We start from the raw sequence: 22,981 nt of genomic DNA, 5'->3' as shown, positions 1-22,981 counted from the left end.
CTAGCTGGAGAGCCTGTATCCTTCCATTTATTGGAAGAAGTGAGAAAATTCTAAAATGAAAGAATTTTGCAATGTATGTGTTCAATAGACTATTGGATGGTTTGTAGTACTGATGGTGAAGCAGAGAGGCAGACTGCTGGTGTGAACCTGCCTATCTCACTAGTGCATGAAAATCAGTGCTGTTTAAAAACTCTTTTGCAACCAAAATGAGTTGGCAGCTAGACTTCTTTCCCATGGAAATGTGTCCACATCACAGAAGTTTACCCTCTCGGGAGCTCTTCCAAGTTAAAGAAGGGCCCAGCACTGGACAAGCACAAAGACTGAACTGTCCTTCTCATTTCATAGCTAGCATATCTATGTCAATACTTTCATACAACCCTAGGGTTTAACAGGATTTCAGTCACAAGTGCTGCCAATATAGAATTTATTTTTGATTGAAAGAACTTCTTATATCCTTTTCAGTGTGTGTTAGAACAGGGTAGGATGGATTCATTATGTCCTGGCAGGTAGAAGGGAACAGAGAAAAGAGAATAAGAGCAGAAACCTGAAGAAGCTGAAGAAGAGGTGGGCAGGTTGGCTGTGGTTCTTTTGGAGAAGGCTATGGGAAGATGAGTGACACCAGGGATCACAGGACCTCCAAAGACCTGCCCATAGGACACATTGTTCAGACTGTGGCAGTATGAGCAGCTTCATTTTTGCAGGCCAGACAAGAACCAGCGTGACTGGAGTATATTAGAAAACACCTGACTTGAAGAGGCCTGTTGGCTGCTACCGCTTAGAGTAATGAAGGAGCTGCTTTTTAAAGATGAGTATATCCTGAGAAGAGAGGAGCTGAAGAAGAAAACAATTCCAATTTTTCAGCACTAAAACCGCCCCTAAACAGAAGAAAGTATTTTTAAATATCGTGGAAGATACAGAAAGAGAATCGAAAAGAGATTACTACCACAGAGTGCATTTTATTTTACAAACATCTGTTTCCTTTGTATTTGTAATTTGTGAATTATTCAGGTTGTGTTAAAATCTTACAAACAGCAGTAGTGCTAACCAGATCAGAGTCTTTCAGTGCTAGACCTTCGGTTTCAGTTCTGCATCCTGACCGAGTGGCTAATTTCTCATGCTACTCACTGGTAGCTGAAGTTTCTGCAAGGGATTCTGTCCATCAGTTCCTTTCTTAATAAATCAGTATCTACCTCTTACAGTTTGCACTTGTTGTAAAACTGATGTCTGTGCAAGAAAGCCAGATACTGAGGTAAGCAATGTAATTACAACCACCACCAAGAATTTCCCATCTTTAGAGGTTTTCCCGCCCTGTCAAATTAACACTGCAGTGAGACAGAATGCATAAAGTTGTATTGCCACACATTGTTTTGTACCTCCCGTGTGGGATCTTAGTCTGGAAACTAAATATACACATATATTTAAGTAAAAAACCTAGAAACTGTGTCTGGAAATGCTGCATCTTTTGTTCGTTTCCACTGTTGCCATGAACTGCCTTGAAATTTTTGCTATTTCTGGAATATGAACTTGTTTATTATATTATTACTTCATATTCAGTGATTACTGTAACCTTTTCTTTTAGGTCTTGACCATTACCGCCCTGAGGTCTTTGAACACAGTAAAAAGTTACTGCTTCACCTTTTGATTGCATTATCTTGCAATAGCAACTATCAAGCCATTGCATCAGTGCTCCTTCAGACCAGAGAGATGAATGAGATCAAGACTCTGACAGTACAACCAGCATACTTACCTGAATATCTTTATACAGGTAATAAAGGAAAAGAAGAAAAGAACATTGCATTATACTGTGAGGTTTTTGAAAGTAGGATGTCAAGGTTACTTTCCTAAAATATAACAGTTTTGATAAATTAAAGTAGTAAAGTGGCAAATATGAACAGTTCCCATTAATATTAATTCCATGTGAACTACCCTAGAGATGCGCCCAAATTATTATTAGGTAACTTTTTATGATAGTGAGAAAGCTATCTAATGTAAGACAAAATATATAATGTAGAATTTAAAACATTAATAGGGCTAATAACTTCCTAACTTGCCCCTCAGGGAGCCAGGACTACTTTAAATGAGGGCAATCACTCCTCAACCTTCAAAAGAAATGAATAAATAATTCCAACACAGGAAGAGCAGCAAAAATGTGCAGCTCAGATTTTCCTTTATTAAGTTAAATTTCACATGATGTGCACCCTCCTTTATATCACAGATACACTATGTAATATTGCTAAAAGCAAGCATACTGTTGAGAATGGAAGGAATCACAGAACCAATGTACAGTTATGGAGGTAGGATTAGTTGTCTGGGAGAGGGTGAAGAACTTTACCATACAGTGAGAAATTAAAAGGAAACATTATCGAATTAGTGGCATTTCCACGGTTCTTTACAAATACAACCAAAAGGAATAAATAGTTTGGCTTTATAAAGAATATTACTTGATAACTGATTATTTTATGAGACACAAAAAATTTATTTTAAAGTAATGAGAAGAAGGGTATTTCAGGTATTTCAGATTAATGAATTAGTTTGGCCTTTGAGGTTTCATTCTGAATAACATCTATGCAAAATTACCTCACACGTGAATTTCCTGTGTTGAGTTGTGTAGATCTGTTTTCCAATGCATGTCCATGAATTATTTAATACAGAATAAAATTCTTACATTAAAATTATATTACTGCTTTTCTGCTAAAACGAAAAACTGTTTTCATTCCTGTGTCTCAAAAACATAATTGGTACCCTGTGTTTGGGCCTCCTAAGTCCAAGAAGTTATCAAAACTTTGTATTTGGACTCTTCTTTGAGCAGCTAATGTAAAGAGTGAGAGTGTGGGTGAGTAGCTATAGCAAAGAATCCTAACTGAAAATACTTCAGCTCTGGTTCTTTCCACATAATGTCAGGCAACTAAATTAAGAGTCTCTTGACCTGCAATGGATTTTGTCAGTCGAGAGGCCCCTCCTGCTCCTAGTCTTCTCGCAGGGCTAGTTTTTCTGTTGTAGATACAGCCTAAGATGACTAGGAGTCTTACCGTAAGAAAACAGGTCGTAGTTTCTAATTTCAGCTCTGAAGTTGTGTGGCAAGCTTTTGATCTAGCAGAACTCTTACTCGGATGTTTAATCTTAATGCTGAAAATATTTAGTATGAGTAGTCCAGAGTTTACAGTTACTAAAGGTGTTGAACAGAAGCCTTAAACGTTTGTGTCTTGGTTTCCATTACATCTGTAAAATTAGGACAACATCATTGTCCTAAAAATTCCACCCTGCAGAGGTTTTTTCCTCATCAAACTAGCCCAGAGAAGTGAGCTGAACTTTGCATGCACTTAGCCAACTTCAAAATTCACTTTACAAAAAGTCATACTTCTGAATGTAAAATGCCCTGAAACATTTGGTTTTCAAGTACTGTAGCCCTCGTGCAGTAAAAAAAAAAAATCTTGACTTTGATATTTTTCATTTTGTATTTGATTCTGAATGTTTAGAAACACAGTACCGTTGGCATTTGAGGGTTGTTGTGTTCTGTAGGTTTTCCCTGTGTTTCCCAGTAGAAGGTTCCTGCTGCTGACTCTGAAGAGAGCTGCTTGGCAGACACTCTCATCTGTAATGCTGACCCAACAGGCCATTCCATCTTTATCTCCTCCCTTTTGGCTGGCAGGTGGCTTTGACTTTCTGCGGGAATACCAGTCATCCCCGGTGCCAGACTCCGGCTTGAGCTCCAGCTCCACCTCCTCCAGTATCAGTCTGGGAGGCAGCAGTGGAAATCTCCCCCAGATTACACAAGAGGTTGAGGACATGGACACTGCTGCTGAAACAGATGAGAAAGCAAACAAATTAATTGAGTTTCTGACAACCAGGTAATGGAGATAAGCAGAGGATACGTTCGTACTCAAAACGCATACTTTCATGTCTTCTCTACAATTATCTGTAGCAACTTAAAAGACTCAAAGGAAGATGACCAAGCTTTCATAGTAATTACAGACTCCCATTCCTCTTTTATTGATACTTATAGAAGTAGGTAGGTACTTAAAAGCACTACAGTGTCAGGACCAACAGAAAAAAATCTTGCCTGACAGGAATAAAAGATGTTTAATTGACTGATAGTATTATATTCAACAATGAACTAATGGAAGAAGACAGTTTTATTATAAAATTAGATAGGAAGTGTCCAGGGCATAATGAAAGGCCATGGTGAAACTAATATTAACTACCAACTACAGCCAGCAGATCCTAGGTGCAATGTTAAATTAAAAAACAGGGATTTGTTTATGCTGCTCTCTAAATGGTATAACTTATATTTTAAAAGAGAGATTTTGTAAAATACAGCATAGGAATATTTATTTACTTGTATTTTGCTCATAAAATTCTGTTCAGTTGCATGTTTTCCAGGCTATGACTCTGGAAATATCTAAGTGCCTTTACAGTTTATATATTTTAACTTACTACATTTATTTCAGATAACTCAAAGAAATTTTGCACTTTGTTATGTATTTCTTTTAAGGGCATTTGGTCCACTTTGGTGCCATGAAGATATCACACCGAAAAATCAGAACACCAAGAGTGCTGAACAGCTTACTAATTTTCTGCGTCATGTTGTATCTGTATTTAAAGATTCCAAGTCAGGTAGTAAATTTTTTTTCTTTCATAAGTAAAAGACTATTCCCTCAAGGTCACACGGAATATTTATCCTGTGACTTAGTAGATCTGCTTATGCAGAAGCACAACATATTGTATTTATGACATATGAAATGTCATAAATGTATGTGTAAGGATAAAAGGATGTATGACATATGAAAGAATTGCTTTGAAAAAACCATGTTAGATTGGAGTGTGGCTGAATGTTAAATCAAACATTTCTTTGAAACTGTTCATAGAAAGCCTTTTGATTGATTCTACCAGATAAAAGCTCCTCTGTGTCCTGTTGGTAAAATACATCACAGTTACTAAGTAAATGTACTTTGTTAAATTTCTTCTGGCAATAAAAGTTTAGTTTTAATTTATTATGGTTTTAGAGCTTAGGAAATGTACTGATTGTATTTTGAAAATAATTCAGTCACTAATTAAATATCTTCCAAGATCAAAGCAGAATGCACCATCAGTAGCTTTATTTAAGATCTTACCCAAAGCCTTCTGAAGCTAATCTAAAGACTCCTAATTCAGCTTGGCTTTAGGTTTGGGAGCGTTCAGAAGTTACTGTGTTGCTGCCAGCAAGAATAGTGGATGGCTTGAAAGTTTGTCCAGGAATTGTAAAAAAACTTAAATCACGTTAATAATTTCAGGTTTTTCCTGACAAACATTTGCAGACTCAGAATTTTGGTTTTGCAGTTTATTTTCTTACCTGTGTCAAATAAAAGTAAACAGTGGGAAATTCTCCCAAACACAGACATTCCTGCATCTCCATTTCTCACAGGGTTTGCAGAATACACTACAGTGCATATCCTCCCCACAGAGTTGGTTCAGCCCATTTATGACCCCCAGTAAAGTCTGTCAATAAAAAAAAAAATAAATAATTGACATACTATTCTTTTGCTTAGGTTTTCATCTGGAGCAGCATCTGAGTGAAGTTGCTTTACAAACAGCTCTTTCAAGCTCTTCAAGACATTACGCAGGTCGCTCTTTCCAGATATTCAGGGCCCTAAAGCAGCCCCTTTCTGCACATGCATTGTCTGACCTCCTGTCAAGATTGGTGGAAGTTATTGGAGAGCATGGAGATGAGATTCAGGTACGCACGTGTACATAATACTTCTTAGTACTGTTGATTTAATGTATACTTAATTTGAAATTACCATTTTAACAAGGTGTTCTGGAGTAAAGTGATGCAAAGTAGAATGTGGCCTTAGAAAAGGTTACCTCTGAGTTTACTGAATCCATGTGTACCTTATCAAAGCCTTTGTCAGGCTGTTAACAATCTTATATAGCTCTAAAGAGAACGACTGAAAAACATCTAGTATATGTCACTCAAAATGAAATCTTTCTGATGACCATTTTTTCCCTTTTCACATCATTAATTTGTGCTTAAGGAACCCATCATCCTATCTGCTGATGTAATCTGACAACGTGAAGTGGACACCACCTCATTTCTCAGATGTTAACAACTTTTGGAATAAAGAAATCCACACCATCCATGACAATACAAAACTTAGACTGACCTGATTTGATCCAGTCCTCTCTTAGTGAACTATGATGTTCACTTGGTTTAGCTAAACAGACTGAAATTGTACAATCAGAGACTATTTATTGCAAGATTCAAGACTTAATAAAGAGAACTACTAGCTCTTAATAAGAAATAGACTGACATCACCTCTATATTTTACTTAGGTAATGAAACTGCCACAAGATGACAGTAATATTCTGTCACAACTGCTTGTGCAGAATTTAAATCAGTGACCTGCAAGTCAGAGGTTCTGTATGCCATTACCAGTCCCCTGATGAGATATATGCCCCTCTTGCATGCCTTCATAGATCATTGAGAGGCAGAAAATAAAACACATTTGTCATGACATTTTAATGTTCAGGGCAGTGGCACTGATGGGAATGTTGTTCTTTTTCAGGAGAAATTATAGATTTTCAGTAGGTGCCTGTTCTTTTTATGAACTGAAGATTTTTAAATGTTCACTATTTTGAATGTCTTTGTTGAAATGGTTAACCTCCTGCATTGATAGGGGTATGTAATGGAGGCACTACTTACTTTGGAAGCTGCTGTTGATAATCTGTCTGACTGTTTGAAGAACAGTGATCTTTTGACGGTGTTATCACGGTAAGAGCCTGTTCTCCTAACTATATCTTTATTTTTTCAATGTCTCATGATATTAAGTATGCAGTTCTGCAGTCTGACAGCATAAAATAATTTTGGTAAGACTGAGCTCATTTGTAACCTTCAGAGAACTAGACTAAGAGCATGTCTCAGCCAAATTTTGCCATAGTTGAAATAATGTTGATACAACTAATGGAACTTTACCATGCATTGTAAATTCTGCCTTGCTGCCACTTGGCTATAAGTTACTTTAACATCCTTTAAAAATATTGTATTTTTTGCACCTTTGTACCATATACTTGAAAACATATCTGGGAAGAAATATGGTTTTTATAATACTGGTTTCATACAACCTGTCATTCTCAGATGAAGTATTCCCCAAGAAGTAAATGATCATGGTTTGTTCTCCTCAATAAAACTAGGGAGAATTTTGTCCCATGTGTACATAACCCATGGATTTTGCCAGATGTGTAGACCATCTTTGTGAAACCCTTGGCCTTAAAGTAGACCTTTGTACATGGAGAGAAATTGCAGACTCCTTCCGTAACACAGCTGTTGACAGTACTGAGGAAGGTTAATGTCCATCTGACTCCTAATAGCAACAACAGAATAGGAACATTTTTGAAAAATGTCTAAGTTATCAAGCTTTACATGCAGAACAAAAATACAAGGGCTATCATTTCTGAAGCTAGTAGGCAGGGTGCTACGTATTATATACTGCAATGGCAGAACACAAGTATTGCCTTGTAACAGAGTAGCGGTGGGGAAATACCGCTCCTACTTTCTAAACTAAGAGCTATTTATCTTTCTTCAGTGCACATTTCAGGAAAGTGCAAGATGGAGCAGAAAATAAACACTCCAGAAAGCAGTGGGGTGCAATATTCTTTACCCTGACACTATTGATTCCATAAGATCCTCTTTAAATATTATAGACAGTAGGGACTCACAGTAATATGAGGTAGGAATGGGACCAGAGAGTCAGGAATTAGCAGTTCTCCAGAACAAATTTCCCTTGCATGTATCAATGCAGCATGTTCATCTGTACAGATAATTGATAGATATTGTCTGGATCATCACACAATAGTCCATGAGGAGGCATCAGTCACTGAAATTGAAACACCTCTGTTTTCTGTAAACCATCCTGAAGAGATCTTAGGATACAGGCAGGGGAGGGTGCAATGACAGCAAGGTTTCTGAAGGACCTGTGCTAGCAAGAACCTAGGCAGCCACATGACAGGTTTCCTGAGCATAATGTGGCATATTTGTGGTTCTGCTTAAGATATTCTGCCCATGGTTCTTATATTAGCCAGTAAGCCATTGTGCATTTTGCCTGCCAGCTGTGCCAAGTTCGGGGTTTGCTCCATTGATGAGGGCGTTTTAAAGACCAAATTTGTTTTCAGTTCCGCCACTGCCCCATTATATGGGCATTTCCACAAGTCACTTCACAGCTCTGTATCTCTTATCCCCATGTCGTTCTTACCTGTCTAGACTGTAGGTTATCCTGCTCTGGTTTGGTGCAGTGCCACGTGAACCTCACTTCAGTCATGTCTGTGGGAACTTCTGGAAAAAAAAGACAGGCTACAATAGACAGTGTGGTGGTTTACTTTCCCTATTTAAATACTTATTTACAGTTTGATAAATACTTAACTTGCATCAATATGTACAAGTTTCAAGCTGTGCATTCCCACATTGCAATGTATGGTATATATTTTGGTTTCAGTTCGTCTTCGCCAGATTTAACATCAAGCACCAAACTGACCGCAAACCGAAAGAGCACAGGACAGCTGAATGTCAATCCTGCAAGTGGTAACACGGCCACTGCTGAACGAAGCAGGCACCAGAGGAGCTTCTCTGTACCCAAAAAGTTTGGAGATGTGGACAAGTCCTCGGACCCACCACGCAGTGCCACACTAGACAGAATTCAGGCGTGCACCCAACAAGGCCTGTCCTCTAAAACAAGAAGCTCATCTTCTCTGAAGGACAGTCTCACTGACCCATCCCATATTAACAATCCAACCAACCTCCTGGCCACCATCTTCTGGGTTGCTGTGGCTTTGATGGAATCAGATTTTGAGTTTGAGTATCTAATGGCATTGCGGTTACTGAATAAACTTCTGGCTCACTTGCCACTAGATAAAGCTGAAAACCGGGAGAAGTTAGAGAAGTTGCAAGGGCAGCTGAAGTGGGCAGACTTCTCAGGGCTTCAGCAGCTACTCCTGAAAGGATTCACCTCCCTTACTACCACTGATCTCACGCTACAGCTCTTCAGTTTGCTGACACCAGTGTCTCGAATATCCATGGTGGATTCCTCTCAAGCTATAGGTAAAACCATGTTGCTTTGACATTCAATGACAGACCTCATTAGGCTATCTATCTGAACAAAACCAAAAACGACACTTTTTCTTTCTCTTCTAATGTAGCATATTGTACTTTTGCATTGAGCTGGGTGGGCTTTTTGGAAATTTCATAGCAATATAACATGTTTCTGAAAAGTGAATCTATTGCACAATAAGATTTTGAAGAAGAGTGGTCATGTATTATTTGGCATTTCATTTCTAGGCCTTAGCAGCATTTAAAATTTCTGAGGGCTGACAAACTAAATATATGTTAGGAGACACTGTCAAATTTTCTAGAATCTACTTGGGCTTGTACACTTTTTAGATAAACTACAACAGCACATTAGTGAGTGAGGAGAGAGGCCTGGGTTACAAGGAAATAAGGTAACATTTTGAAATTCCCAATTATTTAGCTGAGGTTGTGACCACTTCTTAATTATATTTCTTGAAGAGAGTTTCTGTATTGTTCCAGATTTTTACTCCTCTGTTTCAGTCAGAAACACAGATATTAAGACAACTGTGCAGGCTTCACAACTAAGTCATAACAAGCTTAGACACAGAGCGAGGGGATGAATGATGTGAACAGCCTGCCCATCTCTAAGCACCTGTGTGGTGCCTGTGTTCCAGACTTTGGTTGGGCAATTCACACTTGGGCTGTGATGGTACCATCTAGAGGTATCTTTTCTTTTCCCTGAGTGTAGAGGAAGCCTAGGGAAATTATACTCCTAATTTAGGCAACTTGTTTAATTGTGTAGAACGAGAGGGAACTAATGGTTAGAAGGTTATTTTCATAGATCAGATTCTTCTTTTCAAAAAAACAGGTTGTGTCCGGATACAATTTCTTGACTTCTGAGCTCTGAGCTCCCACTTGAACTGGAGCAGCTTTTGTTATAGCTCCCTGTTACAGTCACTGCCTGTAGTTCATCAGCTACCTGGAGCTATGAGTTGGTGCAGAAAAGCTGAATTGCAGCTCCAGACAGAGGCCTTACACTAATGACAGTGGCTGGCACTTGGTGCAGGAGCCATCTTCTAGCTTCAGAAACAACCATTTGAGTAATCTCATCTGACCAGTTATATCAGAATTTTGATTCATTATTATTATTATTAACTTGAACAGTATAAAACAATGGAAGCTGTGCCTGGCTGCCTGACCAAAACAGTTGTTCATTTATCAGTACTCACTGAATTTCTTTTTGTGTTTTAGCAGCAATAATGAAAATGCCACCAGTTAAGACTGTCAGTAATCCAGTTAAGTGGAAAAGATAAACATACTCTCTAACAGGAATAAAATATGTACTTTTGTGAGATATTTCATCCTGTAAATACCTGTTTGTGCAGTAGTGTTTGCAAAAATAGGTTCATGCTTTATAACAGTACTGTTGCCTGAATGATAATCTCAATTTTCAAATTAAGGCACCTTTAAGATAAATGTGGCATGGCCAGTGGAGTGAACAACTTGACAGAGTCTGTGTGAGTTTACAGCTAATGTAATATCGAAACCGTGACCTCCCATGAAACACAAAGATCACTGTGGCTCTTGCTGTCCAAAATATACATTTTGTTCTGTATTTTCCTTTTCTAGGATTTCCACTGAATGTTTTGTGTCTCCTGCCCCATTTAATTCAGCATTTTGACAGCCCAAACCAGTTTTGTAAAGATATAGCCGAAAGGATTGCTCAGGTATCGAAGTTTTTTACTGTTTTGCACATCCTCAGACCCTGTAAAAGCAGTTGCCTTGTTCTTAATGTGTTTTGACATTTATATTTAATTAGGTTTGTTTGGAGGAGAAGAACCCCAAGCTATCAAATCTTGCACATGTCATGACCCTTTATAAAACACACAGCTATACAAGGGACTGTGCTACCTGGGTAAATGTGGTTTGCCGTTACCTTCATGAGGCATTTGCTGATATCACTTTGAGTATGGTTACATATTTGGCTGAGGTAAGTTTTCAAAAACTTTTTACTGTTTTAACTCTTCTGTTGCCTAACGACCCAAAGAGCTGAATCTGCCTGCAGGTTACTGGGAGTCTCTGTAGCTGTTAGTTATAATTAAGAATAAATAGCAGAAATTAGCAGAAAGAAAGGGAATTACTATAAAATATCACTACTGAACACTAAACCAAAAGCCAGCAAAGGTCTGCAGGGCTGATACATCTTAAAGCAGCTTCACTCATCAGCCAGTCAGATTTTCCACTGTGAAAGAGGGAGACACTGGACAACATTTATTTAGATCCCACTGAGGAAAATAAGAGGACTAATTGCAGAAGGGGTTTAGCAGCATAAATAAAATATCATCTGCTGTATAAGGATCTGGTTCTTGTTACAATTTTGTATGCATTCCTCTAACACTGAATGGGATCATCTTGCTGCCCAGGTTTTCCCCTGTGCTCATCTCTTACTCCTGATATTTCTCACGTGTGGACTATAGCGCTGATGCATTGTTGTTGCTGGGGATCCAAGGCTCAGTTCTGCTCTTTAGCTTAAGACCACTTGATCTTCTGCCTCCTCTGTCAGATCAGTATCAGGACAACATTTTCTTGTAGAGTTCTCAGATTTATCCCTTCACTTCCCTGCTGTAGTGAGATGCTTTCATTCTCCCCTGTCATCCAGGGAGAAGACAGTTCTGTATTCATGACAAATTCACTAGCTTCTTCAGAGCAGCTTTGTTTTCTGGAGCAGATTCATTCTCCCCTCTGCCAAAGGATGTACAAAAACTCCACAGGCATATCTGATACTGGCTATCCACAGATTTTGAAGAGCCTGAGAGGCCAGGCTGTGCTCCCACACTCACTCAAGACTTCAGAGCAAACTTGGCCCTGCTGCCTCAAGCTGCAGTTCCTCACCTTGTTTGCACATGGAGGCTCTAAGTAAACAATCATATCAGATCTTAACTGATGGTGAAAGCCAGGAGTCTGCTGTAGGAGACTGAAACACGACCTTGAGGTTTTTCAGTCTGTTTTCAAACTGAAAGACTCTGAAGAACATTAGCTTTTCAAACATGACTGAATCCTCCAGAGTCAAGTGTCTCCTTCACAGCAGAAACTTATATGCCTAATAAACAAATGCTGTAAAAATTGAGGTTTAAACTCTTTCTCCTTTGCTTTCCCAGCCTTAGGAAAGCGTTTGCCCCTCTGTTTTCCCTTCAGTGCTCTATGTACAGTTACTAGTGCTGCAGCATCTCCGCAGAGGCCATTGCACGTGCTCTTGCTCCCCTCAAGAGCTGATTTAGAAGTGCATCTGGAGACTCTTTCTTTGCACTTCCCCCTTGCTGTAGATTGCCACCAGGCTACTATATTAACAGCAAGTCAGGCAGGTTTTTGACCGTAATTAAGTCACATTCCTCACATAGCACCATCATCACAGGATGACAGAGTAGTTAAGCACGACTTCCTTTCTCTGTATTTACATTGACTGCAGCGCTGTTGAGTCATGTCTGGGGAATATTTGTATGGGCATAGGGTAGCTGCCAGTTTGCAGGAGGAGCAAGAGACAAGAAACCATCTTGTTCGGCCTGCTGTGGCCATGAAAAAGATTTTTTCCAGCATTCAGAATATGTTTCCACTTTTCTTCTTAGTTAATCCCCAGACCAGGATAAACAATGTACTCCCGTCTCCTATAAACCAGCTGTGGGATATACTGTCAATAGGTAAAGCCAAATGGGTTAACAGCCCCACTGGGCAATCCGCAGTTGAATGTTACAGCCATTGGTTACAGAGCCTTGGGCTTTAACAATCCTGGCTCAGTCCCCAGTGCTTGGGCCTAAGGGAAATTGAGAGACATGCAGTGCTTAAGAATAACAAAGGAGATCTGTGTTGCAACAGTGACCCCTCCAAACACACAGGTTTACCTTCAGAAGGGGACTTTCTGCCACAAGTTAAGACTATGAGAACAAAAGCTCCCCGCAGAAGGTAAAAGCTTCAATTACTGCCATTCAGACAAAAATTTGCATTTAACCTATTTGATGGCAGGTAATTGCTTGTCAGCTAGGGGTGTGATCCTGGCATAAAACAAGGCATTTCAACTGTGTTCTTATCCAGACCTTACAGTGACAAGCAGTGCTCCTTACTCAGTTTTACATATTATGTATGTAAACTACAGTGACAAGCAGTGCTCCTTACTCAGTTTTACATATTTCCATCCATGAAAAATGATCATTTCTTCTAGAAAAATACTTAGGGATCTCAGTCTACAGATGAGGAGAAATCATCATTTAAAAGTGCAGTAGAACTCTGAACCTCCACTGCCAGAATCAGCATGCAAACACATTACTGAAAGCTAACTTTGATTTTATGTTAGATTTTTGCATATTAATTTTTAAAAATCAACCTTTTACCATGAGAGCACAGTCATTCTAGGAGCATATCTGAACTGACATGGATCGGATGTTAAACTAGTGATTCATTGAGTCCAGGGTCATGCTTGGGCTTAAATAGCTAATGCTATTAATAAAGAAGAAGGGACAAGAAACCACACAGTGCATAGTAAAGTGCTCACAGTAGATGTTTCCTCCTTCCTCCTCCCTGTTAGATAGAGGATTGCTTGTGATAGAAGCATGAGCATTCATAACCTGTTAAAAACCAAGGAATCACTAGAGATTAAAACATCTCTGTTGCAAGGGGAAGCATGTCCTAGATCAGGCATTATCCCAGTAACAGCTCATCTATCAGACATGGCTCGTGAAATGCCTTCTTTATTTCCTCAGTGGACACAGAAAACATTTGTTTGACTGACCAACATAGCCTAAGAGCTGAGTCTCTCTTCTCACCTGCTGCCAGATTTGGAGGGGCAAAGGGAACCATCTCCTGCGGTAGCGCCCCAGCAGCTGCATCAACCAGCAGCAGCCAGCCCAGGCAGCCCTTGAAGGAGATGGCTGTGCTCCCCAACTAGTTCTAAGTTAGTTGCTGCTTCAGGAAGGGAATGTAGATCCTTAAAGGCAGATAAGACCCAGATAGTTACCACACACTAACAAGAGAGGAATCCAGAATTCTTCAAAACAGTTCATATGGACCAGGGTCAAAAAAAAAAAAAACCAAACTGAGAACAGTTACGATTTCTTCTTACAAATACAGTGGAAACATTTTGTCCTGGAATTCACTGATCCAAATGATGTGTTACAACAACTCCATCTTGCTGCTATTTTTGTTACTTCTGGCAGCAAAAGAATTCTTATAGTACTAAATGAATTTTGAAGTTGCTGTTGTTTTTTTAAACTGAAATACTCCTTCTTGTTACAAATTCACGATGTATTTAATTACACAATTGGACTATCAACTACCACATATACTCATCTGAACAAGTGAAAACTGGCACAGTCCACAAATGTTTAGAGTTTAAGGGCCTAGAGCTATTTTAAGTCAAAGGATTCTGCTGACAACAAATTTATATAAACTGGAATGGAAATTATAAGTTTTCAGAGATAAAGTTCCTAGAACAGCTTTCTAACCAGAAGTAGAGACAAAATTCCCATTATTTCCCAAGAATTCTTTTTCCTATCACAAAAGTGATTATCTGATGCAGTAGCCTCTGTCAGAGAATGAAAAATTGCTTTCTCTCATCCAGATAGTTTCTTCTAATCTTTTATTCCTGTACTGAAATGGTATAGTGGCTCATGTGCTGGATCATACAAACTATCTACAAGGAAGGAATCAAACCTTCCATTGCAAGATCCTAATGGAAGGCAAGAAAAAGTCTGTAACCCTGTTTTGAAGAAGAATTGCTAAGCACATTTTATCTCTCAGTAAAGGTATCCATGGGCTGAAGCAAGTTACCTCATAGTACCTTTAATGTAAAAGTTCTTGCTGTCTTTTTGTAGAGGAATAGATAAAGCATAGTGAGTTCCATCAGTTGTGCTGTTAATGGAATTTGCCTCCTTTGTTTTATGAATCACTAATTAGTACTCACTTTTACTGATGAAAGAAATCAGAAGATATTTAGCAGGATAGGATAGGTGTGTGTCCTACCTGATCATTCCATTTTGGCTGGCATGAAGTGTTCTCATTCAATAAAAAGAGAAGCCTTGTCATTCAGGCTAGCAAGGGCATCTAATAAATAATTGCACTCCACTGGGACAACAGTTGAAATTTTTCTCTGATGGAAGACATGAGGCAGCATAGAGTTTTTATAAGTAATTGTTTTCTAGATCCTAATATCTCTAGTAACCAATGTTAGAAGAACTTTTTTGTCAGCCTGAATAGGAGGATAGAGTCTAGTCTTGATAGGAACCTCCAGCAATAACATTTGATTGCCACTGAAATTTGTGGGGTGGGACAGTACCAGTCACCCATGAAAGAATGTGCTACCTTCCAGGAAATTTTCAGCTGAGATATTTCACACACATGTGCAAACATAGCATGGCTGTCTCTACGCCTCCTGAATTACTGTCATGTATGTATATGAGCACAGTTGCATTTCCAAGGTTCATTGTGGTATTCTGGGATCTACACTCAGGTGTTCTAAAATTCCGGGATTTTGATCAAGCCCTTCTTTGTATTAGCCTCTACAGTAAGAGAGCCCAGGGACTCCATCTCCTCCTTAACAGAAAATGTTTCCTTGGCAGTTACAGCCAGTGAGCACTGGCAGTGAAGTATATTTGAATAAATATATATTGATGTCTGAATAGTAGTAGTTTTGTTTCTTCAGCATGTTTTCTTTTTTTCTCACTGACTTTCAGTGAAGGTAGACATAAAAAGATACTCCCTTGTTTTTATTGGATGTGCTTCCCCAGTTACAGTGTAAATTTTACCTACCAGTTTACTCAACTACTGAATGCGTTTTCTGGATAAGTTAGGGCAGGCATATATAAAATGTATGTTCCATTATCAAAACAGGCTAGCATTTGGCTCCCAACTTAAAGGTCCTTTTTATTTCGCACTTGTATCATCATCACTTGTAAAATGATTGTAAAATGGCATTGCAAAATCAGTGAGTGAAGAGAGATTAACAGTACAAGTGGTATTCATGAAACTAGTGGCTTTTTCCATAAAAGAAATGTCTCAAAATTTAGTTATTTTCTTTTTTTTTAACAGCTACTAGAAAAGGGCCTTCCGAGTATGCAACAGTCCCTCCTACAGATGATCTACAGTCTTCTTAGTTATATGGACCTGTCAGCTATTCCTGTCAAACAGTTTAACATGGAAGTGCTAAAAACCATTGAAAAATACGTACAGGTAAATACCCTATCTTCTTTATATCAACACAGGAACTTAGCAGTATTTACTATCATAAGTTGATTTTCTTTATAAGAATTTAAGACTAGATTAGCAGCGAGGGCTGCGACTGTCCAGTGTGGTATCTAGTTTGTAAACATCCTGATGCCTCATAGACTGCGCATCCCCAGATAAGATGCCCAGCGGTGCATTCACTGGGTGGGAAGGGTTAGGCTGCAGCTACACTACATTGGGAGCAAGCTTAATACCAGGCAGAGCCTGACTGATCACTCTTTTTAATTACTAGCATGAGGGAGATGTGACATAAGCGCTTCCCTTCAGAGACTTCTGCACCTAATTCTTGGCAAGTGGAAAATACATATTTGTACTAGGAATTCACAGCTGTAAAGTGCCTGTGTCAAGTCAGCTTCTCTGTTAAATGGGGATTTTGCAATGGCCCTTATATTTATTCATACTGATTAAGGCATTCAGGTAGGAGATTTTAAACCCTTTGCCAAGTTGGCCTTGCACTTAGGTCCCCCAGGTTGCAGGCCGGTTCCTTAACAACGACGCCTTGGCAAGTCTTGGTCTCTGCTGTTGAAATTATTCTGCAAGTACATACCTTGTCACTGGCCAACAAAGAGAAAGCATAGTGATATTCCAATTCCACATTTTTATTATGTGGCAAAAAGTATGACTGTAAAATGTAAATCTTAAATGTGTGTGACTCTTTCTGTTTGGTGATTAAATATACCTATTTTTAGAGCATTCACTGGAGAGAAGCCTTGAATATCCTGAAGTTGGTAGTTTCTCGTTCTGCCAGTTTAGTTTTACCCTCCTATCAACACAGCGATCTTTCAAAAATGGAAATACATCGAGTGTGGAACAGTGCCTCCAAGGAGCTACCAGGGAAGACTTTAGAGTTTCATTTTGATATTTCAGAGGTACTATTTGTAATTCTGCTACTTAACACCTTTTAATTCTATTATTTGATAATCCTAAAACATATGTTGCAGCTCCTTAAGAAAGCTAAAAAGTTAGGAAAGAAAGGAAAATTACCAAACTGAAAGTCTCTTAAATTCTTTTCGATTCACCATGACATATTTAATGACCCATGCTGGAGGGCTCTTTCTGAATTTTTACTAGATTTTTTTTGTGAAGGAATTATTAGCTGTATTTAAAATTATCTGGTGGAAAAGCTGTGTTGCAGTTATGCCAACTGTAATATATAAGTATACTATATGTATAAAACCCCCCTCCAAGCATTTTATACTTGGCTGCCAATGTTCTCTGTAACTATTAAACACAGAAGTATGTCCTTTAAGGGAGTACTGCCTGACTTCTGACTGAACTCTTTTACAGCAGTCTTTATACTGCAAACCCTGTACACCTTTTAACTTCATAGAACTGAATGGTCCTATTGACTTTAATGGGCAACTCTATTTATAGTTATGAACCTGCAGGGCTGCTTGCAGCATTATAGGCTATTTCATATAAATAATAGTGAGACTGTGAGGTTAAAAGGAAATATGAACATAAAAAGGCATCTTATACTATTTGTGTAAAGAGTTTCTTCTTGCTGTTTCATGTAGGTATAGTTCTAGAAAATGCTGAGCATCCTATCATCAATCCAAGAAAACATTTTAATGTTTGTTGGAACAGGGCCAGAGTGTTAGGAAAACTCTTAGGAAAAACCCATTAAAAAACATGTCCAAGAAATGCGGATTTGAAATAAATTTCATACGCTTTCTGGGTTTTTTGCTGGTTCTTATGTTAGAAACTAGTTTGAAAGTTGCTTTGAGTATTAGCTATTCATGAACATAAGCACTAGCTAGTAAGTATGGCAATTGTTACTCAGACGTTCACAGTGGAAGATAACATACATACCGAGTGTCATGAAATTTGGTGCATTCCTTGTTTTACCCCTGTATATGATCTTCAGAGTAATCTTTTCCTGCAAGTGAAGCAATATGGCCCATTATAAGTTCATCCTGGATCACAGTACTAGTGAATAATTACTCTCTGTTTAAGACTCCAATTATTGGGAGACGGTACGATGAGCTGCAAAGTTCTTCTGGACGAGATGGTAAACCCAGGGCAATGGCTGTCACTCGAAGCACTTCTTCAACCTCTTCAGGATCTAACTCCAATGTCCTTGTTCCTGTGAGCTGGAAGAGACCCCAGTACTCTCAGGTAAACTCCTTTTGAGTAGCCCAGTACGCATTGACAAGTTGCAGTCGGAGCAGCTGAATTAACACACACTTTGGTCCTCTGTGCCCTGTGCAGTGCTCCCGGCTGGCTGGGGCAGCAGCAGCAGCACAGCATCTGACTGTGTGTGCTCAGTGTCTGCCTTGGACTCAGAAATGGGCTGAGTTAGGTCTGTCTTGTGTTTTCCTTTCAACCTGCAGAGAGTGCATCTCTTTAAGACCTCTAAGTCTAGGTCAGATTTAGCTAAGAATGACAGGTGAGTTCAGATATTAGCAAGGAGAGCAGAGAGACAGCATGTACAACTTTCTAAGTGTTGTTTTCTTGGGAAATCAGGTGAAAAGAAGTCCTTGGAACAATTTTCCTAAAAGTTATGTTTGATTAGCTCATTGATTTTGCCAGTTAAAATAAACCCCTGCAGAATAAATGTATTTATTGCTCTTTTTTTTTTAATATCGCAGATTATATAACAGTGACTGAGGCCCAATTCTGCAAAAAATAATTATGCATGTGCTTAATTTTAAGCTTCTGAACTGTCCTTTTGAAGTGATGCACACGATCCAGTGTTTCCTTATTATGCTCAATAGAATTAATAGACTAATTTAAAAATATTAAACACCAAAATCATTAACAGTTCTCTTTATGTTTCCTTGTATGCATAGTTGCTCTGAAAGCAACCCTTTGAGCACTTAGTGACTAATTCTTTGGTTGGTTCCTCCTAATTAAAAATTGTTAATGTATGTTTCTAGCCACCGGGAGAATGTGGTTAAAAAAATGTTCACTTGAGAAACGTCTTGTTTTCTAGAAAAGGACAAAGGAAAAGCTGGTGCATGTTCTTTCTCTGTGTGGTCAGGAAGTTGGGCTGAGTAAAAACCCTTCAGTAAGTAGCCTTGTATTGACCGTTTCTTTGTTTCATTGTGTCCTAAACTTTAAAATTGGAGAACTTTGTTTTCCAGAGTTGCTGACCTGATTTGCATAGTTTCATGTCACATTACTATCATTGTCATTTGTACTGGCCCACGCTGCATTTCTCAGCATATAGACCAGTGAGTGAATGGCCCTCTCACTTAGAGCTACATACGGTTTTGCTGTGAGAGATCTGTGATGCTATAGGTTTTAATTATGCCATCTCAGTGGGTAGAGAGTAATGACCTCTAGTATTACCAATCTAGGGCCTTTATAAAGTAAAAAATTAAATTACAGAAATGAAACTGAGGGGGGTGTGTGTCTTATTTTTCCATTAGATAGTAGTTCTGATGTTACTCTTTAAAAATTAATATTTTTTTATTATGGTGCCAGGAGATGGGCAATAGGTCATCCAGGTTAGGAAGCTCTTAAAATAGTTATTAAATATTTTCTACAGAGAAAGGAAGATCATTGAATGTTTTTGAATATGTTGTATGTCACTTATATTATGATGAACAGGTCCTTCATTTCTGCAAGACAGGGACCATTGCATTTTTGCAACTACATTGCAGGTATAATTATTTTTAGTAGGAAAGGAAAAATTACAGGTTGTTGTGTTTTCTAATCTTGACATATTTTTGAATGTCATTTTTAACTGGAGATTTTTTTATAAACTTACTATCTCATCCCTTGACAGTATTTTCTTTGCTAAGTTCTCTGAATTTTGTTCCTATAAATGTATACAAACATCCAGGCAACATCAATCTGCAGCCGTTAGGCGGTAGCTGTAATATTCTTGGACATGTTCCTGCAGTATGAAGTTGTTTCTTTGTACAAGTTTAATCTGAAGGCACCTGTCCAACATAAATAATAAAGAGTGTTCTAAAAATACTCAGTGAAGGAATTAGGTGTGTACTGGAAATACAGTCTTCCGAATAACCAATTACAGCTTTTAGGAAGAAACAACCAGAGGGAACAGTTTGTTACAAGAGAAATCCTTTGACTTCTAGGTAATTTTTTCCTCCTGTGGTGATTTGGATCTGATTGAGCACCAGACGAGCTTGGTGTCTTCAGAAGACGGAACAAGGGAGCAGGAGAACATGGATGATTCAAACAGTGAACAACAATTCAGAGTCTTTAGGGACTTTGATTTCCTAGATGTTGAGCTGGAAGATGGGGAGGTACGGTATATTTTCTCTGAAACAGCTTTTTTATTAAAACAGTTTGATATTCTTTCTACTAAACACTATGCTCTTCTTGTAACATAAAACTTTAACTGTGTAACTATAAACTTAGTTCTGAGTTCAGATTATTTATAATGTTCACTTAGTGTTTATTTCAGTAGCCTAACAGTACGAGGCTACCACACCCTTCCTTTCTGAATCTACTTTAGGAAACACTGCAAAACTGTTACTGGAAGATAAAGCCTCTGTTCTAGTACCTTGTCAGTGAATTTACTCTGAAGTGAATTTATTTTAAATACAATTTTTAAAGGTCTAAATTGTTAACAAAAATATATTTGCTGATTAAAAACCCATAAAATGAAACTGTTCCAATCTGTTGGTTCATGAGTAACCCTCCAAAACATGAATTCAGGCCTTCAGGCTGTTGTTAACTCCTGCAACTGCTGATGAAATCACTAGCGCTTCGAGAGATGTGCCTTCCACTCTGCTTAGGTGTCCGTGATTTCATCATTTTGTACAGGAGCTGAACAGAACCCTGAGGGCCCGGATCAAGTCTTGACAGGTGAAGCCTGTCAGCTCACCTTGAGCTGAGACTGATGAAGGGAAAAAGTTGAAGAACTGCTGAATTTTGGGGGGCTACACCCTTTAATCTTGCTTATATCAAACTTGGAGTATTTCTTTCTATTTGGGTGAGAAAGGCCAAAAATGAATATCCATTGCCAAACAAGTCTAACAATTTTGTTGCTATTTAAAAGTTCAGAAATTGTTAGCTCTTTTGAAATATTTAAGGTGCAGATGTTCAGCAAACCTAACAGTTTCATAAATTGTCTTGTCATAATCTGGACTCAATTTTAACATGAATTCTCTCAGGCATCGCTCTTAGCCCTGAGAAGAACATGCATACATGAAGAAATAATCAGTTTTCTCCCTAGTTGAATTACAGTAGTAAAATAATTTTAAGGTAACAGACCCCTCAGGTGTGAACTCATGTACATCTGAATTTTAATTTTTTTTCCAATGAGGAGAAAGGTTGAAGGAGAAAGCAAGTAATTGTTATTTTCAAACTTAAAAGATAGGCTGAAGAGTTGAAGTTTCTGTGATAATGTTAGTTACAATTGTAGGCAAATGTTTGTCTATGATGTCTTTAATACAGTAATTTTACATAGATTCTTTCTATTTGTTTTTCTATCTGTTATATCTGCTACCCAGGAACTTCAGGTAAGAATGCTACTTGAACTCAGATATGCCAACATATGTTATGCCTTCTTGCAAATTTGTATTATAGAATAACATCATAGTTTTGTTGTTGCCCTCCCCCTCTTCAGTGTGTGCGTAGGTGGGTGGTGTGCGTGTGCTTGCACTTCTGGCAGGTGCTTCATTTTTTGTCTTGTATTAGAAATATTTTTGAGGTCTTTTTCAAAAGTTCTGCTTCATTTTAAGTTTGGTTTTGACATGTTCAACAGTCTCCACAAATTTTAAAATACCTTAATTCTAGTATGAGCATTTTTCAAATTGAGCCATTTCTCCTTTTAGTATCTTTGTGCATTAATAATATGTAGAAACAAAAGAACTTCATTATTTACAATATAGTAAAGTTTGGGCCATTTGTTTCCATGGGCAAATTATATATAATTTCCAGCTTTTCATTTGTGGTATATGGGCTCCTGTACCATCTTGCTAAAGCTGATACCTGAGACCTCTTCAGAAAGTTTACGTCATTGCCTACCAGCCTGAATTTAATTGAAGAAATTAATTAATTCAAACAGCTTAACTTAATTCAGCTATATACTCCTACCAGCTTTGCTGGACTTACTTACCCTGTGAAGAAAACTGAAAAGGCACCATCAGCAGTTGCCAGTTTGGGACCTAAACGTGCAGTTTATCAATGTATAGAGAGAACTGAAATGATAGAGAATTGAAATGAGTTGTACAAATGATACAAAAATCAGCAACAACAATATTTTGTGTATTTGTTTCTGGTAGCTTGTACATCAGTTCTTATGCAAACACAACCCCCCAAAAATCTTTCTCTCAAAATGCGTGTACTTTAAAAGATACAGCCATACGGAAGTAGTGCCTTACTATGCAGTTCCACAACACTTTTGCCTGTACCCTACAATATTTGTGCAACTCCATTAACTTTGCACACTTTGTCAATACAGTAAGGATAAAAACTTGTGTGAAAGAAGTTTTGAATGATTCTTACCGGCTCTGTGGAGGAGCTAGGCTGCTCTCCCCCACGTAGGGTTACTTCCCTTTTTACTGCCCTTTCTGCGTCTCTCCTTTCCCCTGGGTTGCTGCAATGTTTAAAGTGGCTGCAAGGGCACGTCTGCTCCTTTACCAGAGGGTGGTGGTTGTGGGAAGTTCTGTGTGGTACCTGCTCACTGCTGGCCAGACTCATTTATAAGACGTGACTCTTTTCTTTTGAATTGATGTATGTTACTGGTGACTTTTCAGG

The 22,981-nt window shown here is 38.4% G+C and overlaps 1 protein-coding gene across 12 annotated transcripts in view; it reads left to right on the top strand.

The window, feature by feature from the left end:
• Positions 1-22,981, top strand: part of FRY (FRY microtubule binding protein) — a 251,433-nt gene that overhangs the window by 198,386 nt on the left and 30,066 nt on the right. For 9 of the 12 annotated variants that reach the window (XM_030042562.2, XM_030042563.2, XM_030042556.2 and 6 more), the window contains 14 exons: positions 1,580-1,765; positions 3,650-3,848; positions 4,493-4,614; positions 5,526-5,713; positions 6,654-6,748; positions 8,466-9,067; positions 10,664-10,761; positions 10,854-11,024; positions 16,109-16,249; positions 16,993-17,172; positions 18,260-18,421; positions 19,239-19,313; positions 20,350-20,520; positions 21,733-21,741. In XM_030042562.2, coding sequence (XP_029898422.1) covers positions 1,580-1,765; positions 3,650-3,848; positions 4,493-4,614; positions 5,526-5,713; positions 6,654-6,748; positions 8,466-9,067; positions 10,664-10,761; positions 10,854-11,024; positions 16,109-16,249; positions 16,993-17,172; positions 18,260-18,421; positions 19,239-19,313; positions 20,350-20,520; positions 21,733-21,741 — 2,399 coding nt within the window. The remainder of the gene's footprint in view (positions 1-1,579; positions 1,766-3,649; positions 3,849-4,492; positions 4,615-5,525; positions 5,714-6,653; positions 6,749-8,465; positions 9,068-10,663; positions 10,762-10,853; positions 11,025-16,108; positions 16,250-16,992; positions 17,173-18,259; positions 18,422-19,238; positions 19,314-20,349; positions 20,521-21,732; positions 21,742-22,981) is intronic. The other 3 variants (XM_030042557.2, XM_030042554.2, XM_030042565.2) reach the window with 1 other exon arrangement.

The sequence above is a fragment of the Aquila chrysaetos genome, chromosome 19, assembly GCF_900496995.4.
Source record: "Aquila chrysaetos chrysaetos chromosome 19, bAquChr1.4, whole genome shotgun sequence".
Classification (NCBI taxonomy): domain Eukaryota; kingdom Metazoa; phylum Chordata; class Aves; order Accipitriformes; family Accipitridae; genus Aquila; species Aquila chrysaetos.
Note: the sequence above shows the minus strand (reverse complement) of the source record. Positions and strands in the feature narration are given on the sequence as shown.